The sequence below is a fragment of the Garra rufa genome, chromosome 4, assembly GCF_049309525.1.
Source record: "Garra rufa chromosome 4, GarRuf1.0, whole genome shotgun sequence".
NCBI lineage: Eukaryota > Metazoa > Chordata > Actinopteri > Cypriniformes > Cyprinidae > Garra > Garra rufa.
In genome coordinates this window covers 4,064,140-4,083,115 of record NC_133364.1, presented here as the reverse complement: position 1 = coordinate 4,083,115, position 18,976 = coordinate 4,064,140, and the positions used below count along the sequence as shown (strand labels likewise).

The window sequence follows — 18,976 nt, the reverse complement described above, 5'->3', positions numbered from 1 at the left end:
TTTGGACATTTTGAATGTTTAGAGAACATTCCGAAATATTATTTAATGGGACTTAATGGGAATGTTAGCAAAACGAACCAGTGTTGTTTTTGACAACCATCTTAGATTTAGTCTTAGTCTTAGTCTTTTGGACTAAAATGGTTATTAGTTTTAGTCAAATTTTAGTCACTTCTATATGTGATAGTTTTAGTCCAATTTTAGTCGACGAAAAGTCAAGAAGGTTTTAGTCTAGTTTTAGTCGACGAAAAGTCAAAAAGGTTTTAGTCTAGTTTTAGTCAATAAACTGGGGGAAAAGTAGTCTTTTAACAAATTAATGTAGGTCAGTAAGTATTTTGCTGTTGGGTAGTGTCACTTATAAGTTCTGAAAATAGCAGATCTATAGGCTAATTCAACACAATGTGAGCTTCGGGATCGACTATTTTTTTTTACCAATAATTACAGTAATGAAGGAATGTTTTAAAACATAAAAGACAAACAAGGATGGAATGCTAAAACGGCTTGCCATACTAGTATGGCAAAGAGCATTTAATGCTAAAACGGCTTGCCATAGCGGCAGGTACTTTTTTCGGTTTTAATTGGCATGCACAATAAGCAGAAATGTCATGCATTTTAAACGTCTGACGGACCACCCACTAACATTTTCGTCTATTCTCGTCTCGTCAACGAAAACTCACACACGTCTCGTCATGTTTTAGTCATCAACGAGCCATTTTTATCTCGTCATCGTCTCGTTTTCGTCATGGAAAAAAGTGGCGTCAACGAAATGATTTCGTCATCGTCATCGTTGACGAAAACAACACTGAAACGAACTGTACTATTGTTTTTATGCAACAGTTCATTAAACAACTTGTAGACACATCTCAAAGCAACAAACCACTTTGTTTTGTTTCTGAACAAATCCATGTTTTTGAGAGAATGGGTTGAGTGAATGATTCACTGACTCGGCATAAAGACGGTCACTTGTTTCATGTCCTGAATGTATCTAATCAGTTGAATCAGTGGTTAAAAAATGACTCACTAATAATGCAGTCACTAGTCGCCATCTAGTGGAGAATTGGTGTAATAGTTTTCTTTTTTTTTTGTTGTTGACATTGACTATTTTATTATACAAAAAACATTGTGTAAAACATCTCTGTGCCATCCAGGTAGACTTTTTAAACAAAGTTTTTTGAGCGCAAAAGTATGATGAGTTTGATGCTAATAGACATGGACAGAATGTTTAATGTCGGGAGGAGTTAGAGCTGTTTGTGTCCAAATACAGTCAAATCTCTTGTTTTTGAGCAAATGGGTTGAGTGAATGTTTCAATGACTCAAGCATAAAGATGGTCACTTGTTTTGTGCCCTGAATGAATCGAATCAATTGACTCACTAATATTGGCAGTCACTTGTCGCCACCTAGTGGTGCATCGATGTAACATTTCTTTCATGCGTTGACACATTGATCATTTTATTACACAAAAATCATTGTACCGTCATAAATATTGCTCTTTGTCATCTTTTAAAATAAATTCACCTTTGTTTTGTTAACTTTTAGGAGCTCAAAAGTATATAGATAAACAGTGTTGGGGGTAACGCATTACAAGTAACGCGAGTCACATAATGATATTACTTTTTCCAAGTAACTAGTAAAGTAACACATTACTTTTTAATTGACAAGAAAATATCTGAGTTGCTTTTTCAAATAAGTAAAGCCAGTTACTTTCCCCCGCATTTATTGATTAAAAGCTCTCCTGTCCCCATGTTGAGAGAAATTGGAGTAAGATGTTACTTTCGTTGTAGAATAATTAATCTCACTCACTAAAAAAACAGATACAGTATTCCTCAAAATGAATAAAAACAGTGAAATTTAACTCAGAATATGACGCAAACCTGCAATAATTAAATATGTTCAATAATACAAATATCCTTTATGTATTTAATCCCATTTTATTAACTAATGTCTTTGCTGCCGACCTTCGATGATCCAATTCATCCATACTGATAACCAAAATTACTCTAATAATCTAACATTTGTTTTCCTTTTTTTATTGCTGAAGAGTTGACTTTTTTTTCTGCGGTCTACTGTACAGACGAGAATTGACTTTTCTCTAAGCCTGAGGCTTTTGGTGTAAAAAGGCTTTTACATTTGTCAAAAAATATAACTTTTTATATTAAAAACAAACAAGCAAGCCCTGCACTGATTTAAAAAGTAACGCAAAAGTATTGTAACACATTACTTTCCATAAAAAGTAACTATGTAATTAGTTACTTTTTTAGAGAGTAACTCAATATTGTAATGCATTTACTTTTAAAGGTAACTTTCCCTAACACTGTAGATGAACTCAATGCTGATAGACATAAACGGAAAGTTTAATGTCTAGAGGAATTAGAGCTGTTTGTGTCCAAATACAGTCAAATTTCTGATGTTTTTGAGCAAATCGGTGGAGTGGATGATTCACTGACTCACGCATAGACGGTCACTTTTTTCATGAATCGAAGTGAATCGAATCAATTTAAATGACTTTTTTTCTTTCGTGTGTTGACATATTGAGCATTTCATTCGACAAAAAACTTATTCATGAAAATATCATTCTCTCCTAATCTTTTAAAATGAATTAAAGTTTGTTGTGTCAACTTTTAGGAGCGCGCAAGCATATAGATATATAGTTCAGTGCTAATAGACATGGACAGAAAGACATAACTGATATAAATGTTCAGAATGTTTTATTTCAGGAGGAGTTAGAGCTCTTTGCATTGTGATGCTGATCCAGTCTGCTGTGAAAGGTGCTATAAGGACAATCTGACTTAATGCAGACAGCAAATGAGTATGTGAACTGTTTCTAATGAAGTTTAACCAGCACACTCAAAACACAGCTCAATTACCCTCCGAATGCAGACGGCTGAGCGCAGCGCTGTGTGTGCGTGTGTGGGAGGTTGTACTATTGCGGTTTGATTGCTCACAAATGGAAATCAGATATGCATGACTCAAATGATACTTCAGAACCGCTGTGAATTGTTCTGCAATATGTCAATGGATGTCAAATTGATGCGGTTATTCAGCAGCACAGACGCTTACCTGACTCCACGTACAGCTGCTTCCCTACAGGCAACGCAGATCTCAAACTTTAATATAGCTATAGGAACACTTTAATATTTCTCTGCGACATGAAGGTTTTAAATGTTTTATTTTTGCTGCGGGGCTAGAAGGTTTTTGTGCTCCAGAAAAGTTTTTGTTTATCCTAGTCTGGTTTGTGACAGAGATGTAGTATATTTAGTGAAGTCTAGACTAGTCAGATGTATTTATATAGCGCTTTTCATGATGCTCGTTCAGATGAAGTGTTACTGAAAGGCTTGTAATGACATTAAAGAAATAGTTTACTCGAAAATGAGTATTTTCTACAAATGTGCTCACCCTCAGGCCATCCAAGAGTTTGTTTCTTCATCAGATTTGGAGAAATTGCATTACATCATTTGCTCTACCAATGGATCCCATCACATTTTGTAATATTTATGTTTTTGTTTTTAGTAGTTATTTTTCTTATGAGTATGTCTATATAGTCTTTTTAAAAAAAATTAAAGTTTTAGTTTGTTATTTTAGTATTTTCAATTCAATTTTAGTTAAAATTTTAGTAATTTTCTTGTTTAAATCATTTTAGTAACTATTTTTAAAAATAGTAAAAAAAAAAAATAATTTAATTAATATAAATAATTATTAAATAAAAAATACAATTAGCTTTAAATAACAAATGCAATTTATTTTAAAGAAATAATAAATGCATTTCATTAAAAACATAAATTCAATTTAAATACATAAATAAAATAAATTAATTCAATTAAATAGTTTGCTTAAATCTTATATATTTAAATAAATCAATTTATATATATATATATATATATATATATAATTTAAATAAATAAATAATTAAATCAAAACTTGGTTTCAATAAATATATTGTATTAAATAAATACATTTGATTTAATAAACTGAGTAAAATAGATAATAAATATATATAATTTAAAATAAATAAATAATTAAATAATGATTATAAGTACGTTTGATTAAATAAACTGAGTATAATAGATACAATTTGATTAAATAAATAAAAATAAAAATTAGATTAAATCACCGTTTAATTAACTAAAAATAAAATGTGAATAAATAATAATAAATATAAATAGCAAAAAAATAAAATTAAAATAATACATAATTAATGCAATTATTTTAAATAAATAATAGATGTATTTCATTAAAAACATCTATGAAATTTATAATAAACTAAATAGTTTGGTTAAAGCTTATATATTTAAATAAATAAATAAATAAATATAATTTAAATAAATGCATAATTAAATAAAATAATCAATAAATATATTGTATTAAGGACATACATTTGCTTTAATAAACCGAGTAAAATAGATACCATTTGATTAAATAAATAAAAATAAAAATTTGATTAAAATAAATCAGTGTGATGTTTTTATTAACTGTTTGGACTCTCATTCTGACGGCACCCATTCACTCCGAAGGATCCATTGGTGAGCAAGTGATGCAATGCTACATTTCTCCAAATCTGATGAAGAAACAAACTCATCTACATCTTGAATGACCTGAGAGTGAGTACATTTCAAGCACATTTTTAAGCTAACTATGCATAAATTAACCCTTTAACACAGATATATCTCAAATATTTCAGTCATAAAACACAGAGACAGTCATAAATCGTAAACTCTCATCCACAGCCACATTTGGATCCATGTGCTGTAATAGCAACCTGAATCTGTTGCTATGAGACGGACTGCTTCATTAGAGGAAGCAATGTAGTGATGAAGGCAGATTGTGTGTGTGTGTGTGTGTGTGTGTGTGTGTCAAGGTCATCACACACATTCATACGGTCACTGTGCATGTGACTGCATTTGATTACATCATGTGTGAGTAATCAAACAGAATCTTGGCATATATGCTGCATCTTAAGCAGTTTCCAGAATAAAAGAGTGAAGGGAATAACTAGAAACACAAACACGTGTGATATTGTGCTGCGTATGGAAAGGTTTCTCTCTGTGAGTCATGCCGCTGCCAACGTGTCTTTTATAACGTGCCACTTTTACAGGCACTTTAATTACTGTAATCAAACGTCGTTGAAACGGATCTGTTCTTACGTTCGCTCGCTTTCACAAATGTTTTGAAACGCTTCAAGGGTTTCTGGTTTCAGTCGGCAAACTTTAACTCACATCCACGAAATGAGCAGGAAATAATTGCCTTTGTCTGACCTATAAAGAAACTGAATTAATGTAAAACGCATTAAACACAGATTTAGGTGATCAATAGTATTAGCCTGAGGAAGAGAACTGTTGTTTTCAGTTTTAATGATGCTGGATGTGATGCTGTAATTATGAACGCTGTGGAAATCGGTCTGTAATCGAGCAGCGGTGTGCGTTTGATGGACAGAACTGCTCTATGGTGGCTAATTAATTGTTTCTGTGGAAATATTTTGCATGCAGTTTGTATGGCAACACATTTTTTCCCTCTTTTCTTCTTCCACATAAACACTGTATTTGTGATTGTTTTGTGTAGCGCAGGGTTATTCAAACTAAATAAATAAATAAAATTAACTAACTAAATTTGATTAATATAAATAATTATTAAATAAAAATAAATAAAATTAGCTTTAAATAAACAAATGTAATTTATTTTAAAGAAATAATAAATGTATTTTATTAAAAAATTAATTTGATTGAAATACATAAAATAAATTAATTCAATTAAATAGTTTGTTTAAAACATTTATATATAAACAAATGTGTATGTATGTATATATATATATATATATATGTGTGTGTGTGTGTGTGTGTGTGTGTGTGTGTGTATATATATATATATATATATATATATATATATATATAATTTAAATAAATAAATAATTAAATCAAAACTTGATTTGAATAAATATATTGTATTAAAGAAATACATTTGATTTAATAAACTGAGTAAAATAGATACCATTCGAATAAATAAAAAAAATAGTTTTAAAAATAATTAAGTGATTGATTAAAATAAAATAAAAGTAGCAAAATATAAATATAAATAGCAGATTAGATTAGATTAAAATAAATCAGTGTTTGATTAAAATAAAAATTAAATGTGAATAAATAATAAAAAATGTATATAGCAACAAAATACAAATAATGAAAAATAAATAAATAAATGCAGTTATTTTAAATAAATATTAGATGTATTTCTTTAAAAACATCAATTCAATTTATATAAATATAATAAATAAATTAAATAGTTTGGTTAAATCTCATATCTTAATAAATAAATAAATATCATTTAAATAAATACATAATTAAATCAAAATTTGATTTAAATAAATATTCTATTAAAAATACATTTGATTCAATGAACTGAGTAAAATAGATACCATTTTAATTAATAATGAATAATGAATAATAAATATAAATAGCTACAAAATAAAAAATTAAAATAATAATAAATAATAAATGAATGCAGTTTATTTTAAATAAATAATAAATGTATTTCTAGTCAATTATAGTCAATTTGGTTTAAATAAATATAATAAATTAATTAAATTGTTAGTTTAAATCTTGTTTAAATGTATCTTTAAATAAATAATAAATGTATTGAATTTAATAAATATTTTAATCAAAACTTGACTCAAATAAATACATCATATATTATAGAAAATAGAGTAAAACAGTTACCTTTTGATTAAACGAATAAAAATAAAAAAACAGATTAAAATAAATTAGCAATTTCTTAAAATAAAAATAAGATTTGAATAAATAATAGTTAATATAAATGGCAACAAAATTAAAAAAAAAATAATAACTTTATTAAACAAATACATTTTATTAAAATAAGAAGTACATATGATTTAAAAAAATAAAAACATAATAATGCAAATGTAATAGACACTAAATATTTCCAAATAATACTTGACACATATTTATAATCATTATTTTTCACAGTATTAATGGGGCCTTTATATCCATAAAAATATATAGATGCATTTTTGAATTTACAATGTGGGTCCCTCGCATGAAGATGATCATATTTGGGGTCCATGGCATCTAAAAGATTGAAAACCCCTGGTCTAGAGCAGATAACAGCAATTATAGCCAACGAGCTGATGTTAAGGTGATTTTCTATAAACGGTGGTGTAACATCACAGCATGACTGGTGTGAAAATGAGAGTCGTTACTCCATTAGTGTAGACATCAGGTAAGAGCTTCACCACCAAAATACAACAGTGTCCAGCTGAGACGATTACTGTGGCTCTTATTAACACTCACCCATTACTGTCTGCGGTTAACTCTTCACGCAGATGTAATGAAACAGGCAATCTGTCCCGAAAGAAAAGACAGTGGAAACTGAAGTGTGAAAGTGACCTAGGATGAATTAGACATTCTTTTTAAAGTCTATTTCAGGTAAAGATGAGAAAGATGCATGTAGTGGATTCTAACTTCTTTAATAAATGAACTTTAAAGGCTTAGTGTGAGATTCCCGGACAATACAGAAGAGAGGAGAGCGTAGAGGTCATTATCTGGCACCAGCGGTCAGCACAGAGCAACCTGATCCAACATCAAGAACATTAAACTCACATCTCGCATCAAACAGAGCTCTTCCTGGCATACACGCCACACTTACAACAGTCACTTTAGAGAACAGTTAAAGGGATAGTTTAATTCTGTCATTAATTACTCTCGTTCCAAACCCGTAAAACCTTTGTTCATCTTCAGAATAGTTAAGAAAAACGTTTTTGATGAAATCTGAGAGCTGAACAAAAAACAATTGTTGAATGTTTTCTATTGCACACAAGTATTATCGTAGCTTCATAACATTATGGTTGAACCACTGATATCACCTGGACTATTTTATCAATGTCCTTACTCCCTTTCTGGGTCTTGAACGTGTCAGTTGTGTTGCTGTCTACGTATTTAGGGCCAGGAAGCTCTCGGTTCTTACTGGTTTGGAATGACATGAGTGTGAGTAATTTATGACAGAATTACATTTTGGGGTGAACTATCCCTTTAAGTTATGAAAACATTATTATTGAATGTTGTCTGAATGTTCAAAACATTTAGTTTGTTAAAAATGTTTTTTTTTGGTTGTATACAAACGTTAAGGGAACGTTCCATTGTGACATTTTACAAACGTTTTGGGAAACGTAGAAACAATTAGTAACTTAAAAAAAAAAAACGTTAGACAAATGTCAAACTGAAAGAGTGGAGAAAACGTTTCATGAATAGTATAAATTACATTTTTATGCTACTAATTTATGCTAACCTTATTAGTTTTGTCTAATACGTTTCATGGGCGATGTATAAATGATAGTTTTGTGCTAATGTTTTGAGATTGTTGTTAGTCTAAGTATTAAATAAAAGTTGTATGAACATCCAGTTCATATTGAAATAACAGAAATATATAAGTATAAATTACAAAAGAAACGTTAGACTAATGTTTAACTAAAACGTTTAAGAAGCAAGTTCCATGGATGATGTATAAATAAAAAAAGGACTGTTTTAAGCACATTATTAGTAGTTAAAAAAGGTTAGATGAACATCCAACTAAATCGTTTAAGATAAAAACATTTGATAAATGATGTATAAACAACATTTTTGTGCCAACATTTTGATAATATCATTAGATTGTCAAACATAAAAAAAAAACATTGACAAAACATGAACAATGTATTATAAGTTATAAGTAATGTTTTGAGAATGTTATTAGTTTGTCTATTTTAAAAAAGCTAGTAAATCATGCAACTAAAATGTTACGGAAAAAACATTTCATGAATGGTGTATAAATATTTTTTCTGGTAAAGTTTTGAGACCATTACTAATTTAGCTAACATTTTAAAAAAAACACACACACACACACACACACATTAGACAAACATCCAACTAAAATCTTTCAGAAAAAAGTTTCATGAACAATGCATAAATAACATATTTGGCCTAATATTTTGAGAACATTATTAAAGACCAGATAACTAATAACGTTACTGAATGACAATGTGAGGAAACCTTAACCTGAATATTTAACCAAAGCTCTGGGAATGTTCTCTATTACACTCTTAAAAATAAAGGTGCTTCAAAATGTCCTTCAAGTGATGCCAAAGAAGAACCATTATTGGTTCCACAAAGAACCATAATAATCTGAAAAACCTTATTTGCCACAAAGAACCTTTTGTGAAACAGAAAGATTCTTCAGATGTTAAAGGTTCTTTATGGAACCATTTAGACAAAAAGATTCTTCTATGGCATCACAAAGCACCTTTTTTTTTATGGACGTCTGGTTTTGAATCTGTCCATCATTTCATGGATTTCACAGCGTGTTTCCTAAACAGAGAACTAAAGCCGTCCAATCAGTCTGCTGAACTCAGAGCTTGTGTTTACGAGCAGCAAACAGTGTCCACATTAGCAATCAGCCATCTGTCTGTCAGATGACCGCTGCAGGCCTTCAGACGTGGCTCGTCTCACTCTCAGACCATAACAAACTGCCCAAAGAAGCAATGTACTGTAGCATCAAGCTGTTAATGTGTTAATGGCAGCATGTTTGATGATCACAACTGTCAGAAAAAACTTGAATAAGTTAACAAATACTGTAAATCAGCATTTCAGATGATCTTCCTCCATGTGTCACATATATTTTGTCAATCTCATAAGTGAAGTTGTTAACTTTGGCATCCCAGATAATAGTATTTGCAGTCCTGCCATAGTGCGTGTTGTAGAGTTGCAGATTAAAGTGTTGTGGTGCTGTCAGACGGATGTTTTGTCGTCAGCGTCAGCAGGTGCTGTGAGGTGCTGCTCTGAATGATGTGTGTTTTAAAATAAGCCGCTTTATACACAGGGTGAGTCAGACACAGATACGCTCGCCAGACGCTTTACCTCCAGCAATCAGTCCTCCGGGAGCTTTACTCTCATCTCGCTCAGACACACATCCATAGAAAAAAAATTAAAAAGAAAAATGGGAGCACACTTTCTGGTTGTAAGTGGAGAATCGCAGCTGTGAGTGATGATGAGCAGACGGACAGATAAATTTAGCAACCCAGTGACTGAAGTAACCATGTCTTTTGATTCAATTTTTTTATATATATATCTAACCTTTTTCTATATATGTACATTATTTGACATCATTTTCAAAAAAAAAAAAAAAGAAACATTTTTCCACCAGAAATGTTATTACTTTAATGCAAAAAATTATATATTACATTATATATTACATATTATATATTATGTTTTTATTAGATGTTATTAAACTATTAGTTATGGAAATACCATATATAGCCTATATGTATATATATATATATATATATACACACACACATTGCCGCTCAAAAGTTTGGCATCTGTAAGATTTTTAATGTTTTTTAAATAGGTATTTCATGCTCATCAAGGCTGTTTATTTGATCAAAGATACAGAAAAAAATGTAATATTGTGAAATATTATTACGATGTAAAAACAAGTTTTTCTATATTAATATACATCTATATATTTGTAATTACAGTTGAATTTTCAGCATCATTACTCCAGTATTCAGTGTCACATGATCCTTTTATTCACCAAGGATGTGTTAAATGTATAAAAAGTGATAGCATAGATTTACATTGTTAGAAAAAAAAATTATTTGAATAAACGCTGTTCTTTTTAAGTTTTCATCAAAGAATCCTGAAAAAACAATCACAGGTTACAAAAATTCTAATAATAAATCAGTATATTAAAATGAAGGATCATGTGACACTTAAGACTGGAGTAAAAGCTGATAAAAATTCAGCTTTGCATCACAAGAATAAATTACATTTTAAAGTATATTAAAATAGAAACTATTATTTTATATTGTAATAACATTTTGAAATATTATAATGTATATGAAAACTAATTTACATAACAATTAATAAATAATTAACACAAATTTACAAAATTGCTAACATTTTAAATTAAATTCAAATGAAAACTGAAAATATAAAAATAAAAGCTAAATTAATTTTTTTTAATAAAACTATATATTTTTTATACCTATTTGCATTTTTGTAAGTTTTAGTGGCATTTTTACCCCTGATATACACTTTATCTTTAAGTTAAGGTTGGTTTAATGCTGAATAACTCAACCTCATGTGCTTTTCCCTTTGTTTGGTATTTATGAGTCGAAAGACACTAACGTCTTTTAAAAACCATCTTCTCCGGCTCTTACTGGTGACACCTCATGTTTTATTGTGCGATTAGTCTGTGCTTCTCCTCCAGCTCCATTAGTGAGACAAATCGCTGAACCCATTCATCCACATCCTCCCAAGACCCAGCAAAATAAAACAATTTTTAGCTTTTAGCTTTCCTTTACATCATTTAAGTGTTCACTGCGTTAGAAACATGCAAAAGAATTTATTTCGTTTTTTAAATAAATACATTTATTCAACAAGGATGCATTAAATTGATTGAAAGTCACAGTAAAGACATTTATAAAAAAGATTTCTATTTCAAATCTTTTGAAGTTATTTTCCGTACAAATACGAAGCAGTACAACTGTTTTTAACATTGATAATATTCTGAAATGTTTATTGAGCATCAAATCAGCATATTACAATGATTTCTGAAGAATCATGTGAAGCTGAAGACTAGAGCAATGATGCTGAAAAATCAGATTTGATCACAGAAATAAATTACATTTTAACATATATTCACATAGAAATCATGAAATTTTTTTTTTTTTTTACATTTTAATAATATTTCACAATTTTTACTGTAATTTTGATCAAATAAATGCAGCCATATAGCATTACACTACCGGGGAGATTTTTTGTCTTTGTTGCAATGGCAGTACAATGAATAATCTCTTATGCATCACATCACTGACACCAGACAGAGACCAGTGGACTTTTTATTGATTGCAAATTAGCGGCAATGACAAAAGAAAGACAATGAACTGACTGATCTTTACTGCTAATTGAGCCGAAACATCTCCTTTCACATAAAGCATATGAAATCAACTGACCTATTGACTCACAAAGTCATTTTAAGGTAATTCGTCCCTCCTCTCCACATGTCTGCTGGTGTGTTGTGTGAAAGTTTGCGCTGTTATAAAGATCTTTGTCCTCCGTTCTGCTCAGCCTTCTGGGTAAATGACTTTAATTAGCTTCGTTCAGCCTCTCTGATAGACTGGATTCATTAGTTTTATCAGTGTTATCACTTTATTATTCCACCTGCAATTACACACAGGCCCCACGCCTGACCTCACGGTCCCATCAGAGGACAAGCGGGTCATGATGGAGAGCAGGTCTGAGTTTATGTACTGTGTTTGGTGTCCCATGTGTGGAGAGTTTGAAGTGTCAGTAAACCTTCATTCCAGCACGGGTCAAAACCATGCTCCAGTTAGTATCAAAACTCCTAGCAGTTACATCCTTGAATGTGATTGGTTGAGATATGTTTCAAGAATGATGATTTAAAGTCTGACAACACTGGAAATGTTCACTTTTTGTGAAACTGTTACATTGATACACCAGTAGGTGGTGACAAGAGTGTCTTTCTGAGTGAATCATTGAATCACTCACAAACGATTAGTTCACACACGCTGATTCATTCAGAAACAAATCAAGTTAATGTCTTTATGAGTGAATCATTGAACCTTTCAGAGACAATTAGTTCTAATGCAATGATTCATTCAGGAACAAAGCAAGTGACTGTCTTTAATAATGAATCAATTCAACTAATTTGTTCAAAATTACTTGATTCGTTCAGGAATTAAGTGACATCTATATTAGTGAACCACTGAATCATTGAACCATGATTTGTTCAAAAACTGAGTCATTCAGGAGCAAAGCAAATAACTGCATTGAGTAAGTCATCAATTCCACCAATTTGGTCAAAGATACTGATTCATTTTAAAAAATGAAGCAAGTGACTAATTGAAGATTTCACAGCTGATCCATTCAAACACTCAAAGATTCATTCAAGAATGAAGCAAGTAACTTTTCTCATTGAATCATTCACGAACGATTTGTTAAAACAAGTTCATTTATTCAGGAACAAATCAATAAGTGACTGTCTTTTATACTGAATCATTTGGACAAACAAACAATGTCTTGATGAATTAATCATTGAATCTTTCACACATTATTTATTCAATAACCAATGACTTTATGTGTGAGTCACTGAATCATTCATGCAGTTGTTGTTGTTGTTGTTTTTTAAACTAAACAAGTGAATGCATTCTTGCTGACAATTCTGGAAATGTTCCTTTAGGAAATATGTGTTGACTTACTTGTGTATTTTGTGTTTTAATATAGCATACCTGAAATTCAGATAACTTATCGTAAATGCATATGTTGAATTCACAGCATCCAAATCTACTGTTTACACCATGTAAGTATCATCTACCTTTTTTTACACTTCCTGTCTACTTCAGCCTGATTTCAGCTGCTCAGTGTATGTGTTCAGCGGTCCAGAAGAGAGATATTGCATCATTTGTAGTGCTGTCGACAGCGGGATCTTTGACCAGCCAACAGAAGTGTGTCTAATCCTAGCTCGAGAGTTTCTGCAAGCGTTTCCCTTTTTCACAGTCACAGGAAATCCAGCGCTAAGTGGCATTTTAGATCCGATCTGAGCACAATCACCCCAAGCGGTGAAAGACAGAGAGATGGATGTTGAGTAGCAGCTTCAGGCTAATAGACGCTCGACCAGATGAGCAGCAGACCCACAATCTCCTGCAGACGCGCACCAACTGAGAGTCTGTACTATTATAACTGAAATTAAATAGCCATTGAATTTAATAGCTAGGGTTATGTTGGTAAATTTAACCCTTAATATTACAGTTTTATGCCAGCTGAGACTGTTACATGCATATTTTAGAGAAGAGGACTGCAATAATTTCCACAATGCAGAAAATAATTTTGTGTTTGGTTGTATTACCTGAAGAATTTGTGAATCAGAATCTAATCAAATCATGAAATCTGTATTAATACCCAGCCTAAATCAGTTGAATGAATGATTCAATGACTCATGCAAAGATGCTATATATATATAAGCGGGAAGACAACAGAATAAAAAGACACTATGTTCGAGTCTTGATGCTTTTTCTTGCCTCGTATTTTGGGATTTGTAAATGTCAGGGTTAATTTTGGGTATTGTGAGCGACCTTTTACCAAATTGGATGTTCTGCAAATAGATCCAGGCATTCAGACGTGCAATGTCTTCTTCAAGTGATCTGACAGGATCCTGTCTCGGGCAAGACGATAAATTTGGAGTCTTCTGAGAGCCGGATATGTGGCCCTAAGCTAAAAATGTGTGGCGTCCCGGGTCGGTAAGCGCGCGCGTTCTGGCCGCCGGCTGTGAAGAAATGTTCCCGCGCTGCCTGTAAGACTTTCACATCAGCTGTCTCGCTGCTTCTTAAAGAACGCTTGTGATGCTGCTGAATATTCCCTGATGTGAGCCGCTTCATGCATATCCATGAGAATAAAGACAATTAGACATGCTCACATTTGTGCATATTTAAATATGATGCTGACACTGTAAATACACTTTTACGTAGGTCAGTGTTGCGTGCAGCTGCTGAATCCACCGCAAAAAGATGTGTTTTTAGATGCATTTGCTCTTTTGAATGATTCCATAAAAGAACTGTCCACAAGAATCATTTGTTTATGAATCAGTCTGCACTAATTAAGATTTTTTGATGTTTTCTCACCAAGGCCACATTTATTTGATGAAAAGGATGTTATAAAAGGTTTCTGTTTTTACTGTATATTTGAGCAAATCAGCAAATTAGAATCATTTCTAAAGGATCACGTGACGCTGAAGATTGGATTAATGATGCTTAAAAAATTCAGCTTTGATCACAGAAATAAATTGCATTTGACTATATATTCAAACAGAAATTAGTTATTTGAAATTGTAATAATATTTCATACTTTGGCAGTTTTACTGTATTTCATAAATGCAGCCTTGGCCAGCAGAACAGACTTTTTTCAAAAGCATTAAAAATTGCAATTATTCCAACCTTTTGTCCAATAGTATATATCTTAGATTTATATGTTTACAGAATTGAGTGCCTGAATTGAGTGTAAAGAAAGACAAAATACAATATAAAGAAAGAATCAAACAAACAAGCAGACTAATTCATAAACAAATGATTCTTGTGAGCGGTTCTTTTAAGGAATCATTCAAAAAGACTCATCGTTCTAATGAATTACTAACTGAATTATTCAGTGCGCCTAGTGAATGAATCTGAAAAAACATCATGTTGTGGACTGGATAAGACTTTAAATAGTTTGTCATGTGATTCAGCCTTAAAATTTGGCCAGAATAAGGATGTTTTGAATCTTTAGTGCAGTGTTTTGATTTTAAAACGCATGGGCTTTGCAACAGAGATTACGTCATCATGCTGTAATGCTGTTGAAGAAAAAAGTATAACTCGGTTCTGCTCTCTGTCAAAATGAGGGAGAGTGTTTTATAAGAGCCAGACTGAGTCTGAAACTTTCATGAAGCTTCTTAAATACTTGAGCTGGATGTTGGAGGTGAGAGAAGAGAGACTCAAAGAGAGAAACACAGCAGGCTTTTTTTCATTTCCAGACTGCAAATGTGTGTTCGTCGTTTCCGGCAGAATTCTAGAGCAGACGTCTGTGAGATCTTTACACGAGAGCGGCCACTTCCATCACGCACGCCGCTGTCTGCTTTCTGACACAGTGTGAAAACAAAACGAGCCGCCGAACGCGCAGTTCACTGACCCCATTCTGCAGCTGGAAGTGAAGTGGCTTTAGACACAAACATTCTTTTATCTGCGGTTGGCATTTAAATGGACTGATGTATCGCCAGGCCAGTATTTGCCCATTTTGAGATTATCAGCATTGGTTTTTGCCCATTTGGACGATTAGCAGAAGCGTTTTTTGTGTCACATCCAAAGTCTACCGAGAGCTTTGTCAATGGATAATCCACAATTTGCATGAATAAAATAAAGCCTGTTTTAAGATTATGTGCATTTTGAGAAAAAAATCATTTAATTCATTTAATTTTGAAATATGATGCAGACATTTAATAAAAATGCAAATAATGAATGGCAGTGATGCATGCATGCAATGAGCTAATGTTTTTGAACAAACTGAAGATTTAGGAATGTTTCATGTTCTGGTATTTGGAGGTTCAGAAGAGTTTCTGATGTGATTTTGATTCTTTGAGGTTAAGGACGTTTATTGAAGATGAATGTTAAATGTGTCAGCAGACGAATAGAGTGATGTCACTGTCAGATGATGGATAGCACATTGATCAGGACGGGTCGCACATTCACAGAGGTCAGACTCAGAGGTGCGTCACTCATTGACATGCCATTTGTAAAGGCAGTTATGAAGAATTGCGTGTCCGTCTTTAACACACAGACATTTATCAGGTCTGAAGGGTTTTTGATGAGGAGAAAATTGTGCCAATGAAAATAGCATCACCGACGGCCTCAACAGCCCCAGAGTCAGAAAATAACATCAGGTCAAGAAAATACAGTCGGATATAGAAGCATCACAATAGCTTTATGGATCCAATTTATTTTAATGTCTGTGCATCAAATGAATTCAGTTTTAATTGACTACAAGTATCATCCATTTTGTCACAATTGTGACATTTTTTTCTCTTTCATATTTTCTTGTATTATTTTATTTATGTCTGTGTATCAAATGGATCTAATTTAATTGACCTCAAATATCAAATATATAGTTTTCCCTCATATTTTATTATATGAGGGATGGCACAATTTATAATAGTTTTTCGGTCATCACGGGGGTCAGTATGTGTCTGTGTTTTGTCACTGCGATCATCTCCTTCACTGATGGCATCTTAACGGGCAGCATTTTCAGCTCTGCCATACGGAGGAGCCGTGCCTGAGGAGGACGCCATCTGCCCGGCCTCCTCTCTCGCTGTCATTAACACCTTCTTTTTATAGCGGAGAGAATCGGGGGCGGACGAGTTTAATGCTCTGAAACCGCTGTTGCACGACGTTTCTCTGTGCAAACACAGTGATGCAGCCACACGCTTCCAGCTTCTATTTGTTCCTCGATGCCATTTCCAGAATCAGTCCATGAGTGTATCTCCTTATGCTGCTACTGAGACTGTTTCCTTCATTTACAAAAAAATCACTATTATGTATAGTACTCTCAGTTAGTTAGTGTTGGTGATGATGTGATCAAACTCCTAACACAAGTATAATGTTATCTTATCATTTTCATCTGGTGGAAGATAAAACAGACATTTTTTTGACTACTAAGAAACCACTTAGCATCTTCATAGTAACACCTTAGGATGAGTATGACAGCATTCCAGAATGTTCTTATTTTCCCTAACAACTGCATAACAACACCATAGCAACACCCTAGGGGTATTGCAGCATGCCAAAAAATGCAGAACCCTTAACAATCGCATAGCAACACCCTAGCAACCAAATAGCAACACCTTAGTAGGTGTATGGCAACGTGCCAAAAAAACTCTCAGAACCTTTAACAGTTGCATAGCAACCACATAGCAACACCCTAGTAGGTGTATGGCAGCATGCCAAAAAAAAAAAACTCAGAACCCCCAACAGTTGCATAGCAACACCCAGGCAACCACATTGCAACACTTACAAGAAGAATTGCAGCATTCCAAAAAAACTCTTTGAACACTTAACAGTTGCATAACAACACCCACTTGCAGAAAAAATGGCAGCATGCCAAAAAACTTATAGAACTCTTAACAACTGCATAGCAACACTCTAGTAAACACATACCAACACCTTAGTAGGTGTATGGCAGCATGCCAAAAAACTCTCAGAACCCGTAACAGTTGCATAGCAACACCCTATCAACCACATAATAACACCCTAGTAGGGGTATGGCAGCATGCCAAAAAAAACTGAACAGTTGCATAGCAACACCCACTTGCAGGATGAATGGCAGCATGCCAAAAAAAACTCTCAGAACCCCTAACAACTGCATAGCAACTCCTTAGCAACCACATAACAACTGCATAGCAATGTCCTCTAGCAGGGAGAATAGCAGTGTGCCAAAAAAAAGCTTTCAGAAACCATAACAGCTACATAGCAACACTCTAGCAACTGTGTAGCAATGGTCTGGCATCATGGTGTGGAATTTTGCATTAAAAAGTTGAGTTACAGTGATACCTATAATAGGTTTTCTCTGAGTCTGATTAGCTGTGCTGTTTATCATGTACAGAGTGCTGTGTCAGGACAGTGCTGGGAGGTCAGTGTGTGTCAGGCTTCATTAGGGTGATGGGGAGAGCCCAGAAAACACACCTCCACACCTCTGAGAAATGAACAAACCGCTGGCAGATGGCATGAGGGTCAGCGTGTGTACGAGCCCAGCGATCATTAGCTTTCTCAGCACATAGAGTCGTGACCAATCCTATTAATGCATGTGGAATAAGACAGTATGGATGACCACAACACACACACACACACACACACCACACACACTTCAGCACAATTTACACTCATGTATTAGATAACACACTCTTTGGGTTTGCATGTGCCACAAGGTTACCTTGGTTATATCATAATTTTTTGCATTAGTACAGTTTTGCGCCAAAATTAGATCTTTTTTTTTTTTTAGCTTGTGTAGTAAATGCCTCTTAAAATGTAAATTAATGATGACTGTTATGTGTATAAAATTCATTGATTCTTTGGTTCAGAATGAGTTGCTTTTGCAGTTGAGCCTTAATAAATAATTTGAAAGGATTACAAAAAGAAATATTCATGAAAACTGTGATGTATATGAGCGTTGGAGGCTGAAGGGAGAGATTACACTGCTTGAGGAGACTATTGCTAAACAGTTGGCAGAATCAGTGATAAATAAACACACTCTTTATGCAGCGATGCACACACACCTGTCGGCACACACACACACACACACACACACACACACACAATCAGAAAATAGCAGATGGTTTATGCTGGTGTTTAGAATGTCAGCTGTTTTCCCACATGAGTTACAGCATTGATTCCCATTTCAGTTCTGA

General features: G+C 32.9%; 1 protein-coding gene across 1 annotated transcript in view; it reads left to right on the top strand.

Annotated features, from left to right (window-relative positions):
* Positions 1 to 13,595, top strand: part of kcnc2 (potassium voltage-gated channel, Shaw-related subfamily, member 2) — a 72,593-nt gene extending 58,998 nt beyond the window's left edge. The window contains exons 3-4 of the mRNA XM_073838430.1: positions 12,212 to 12,363; positions 13,398 to 13,595. Coding sequence (XP_073694531.1) covers positions 12,212 to 12,363; positions 13,398 to 13,595 — 350 coding nt within the window. The remainder of the gene's footprint in view (positions 1 to 12,211; positions 12,364 to 13,397) is intronic.
* The last annotated feature ends 5,381 nt before the right edge of the window (positions 13,596 to 18,976 follow it).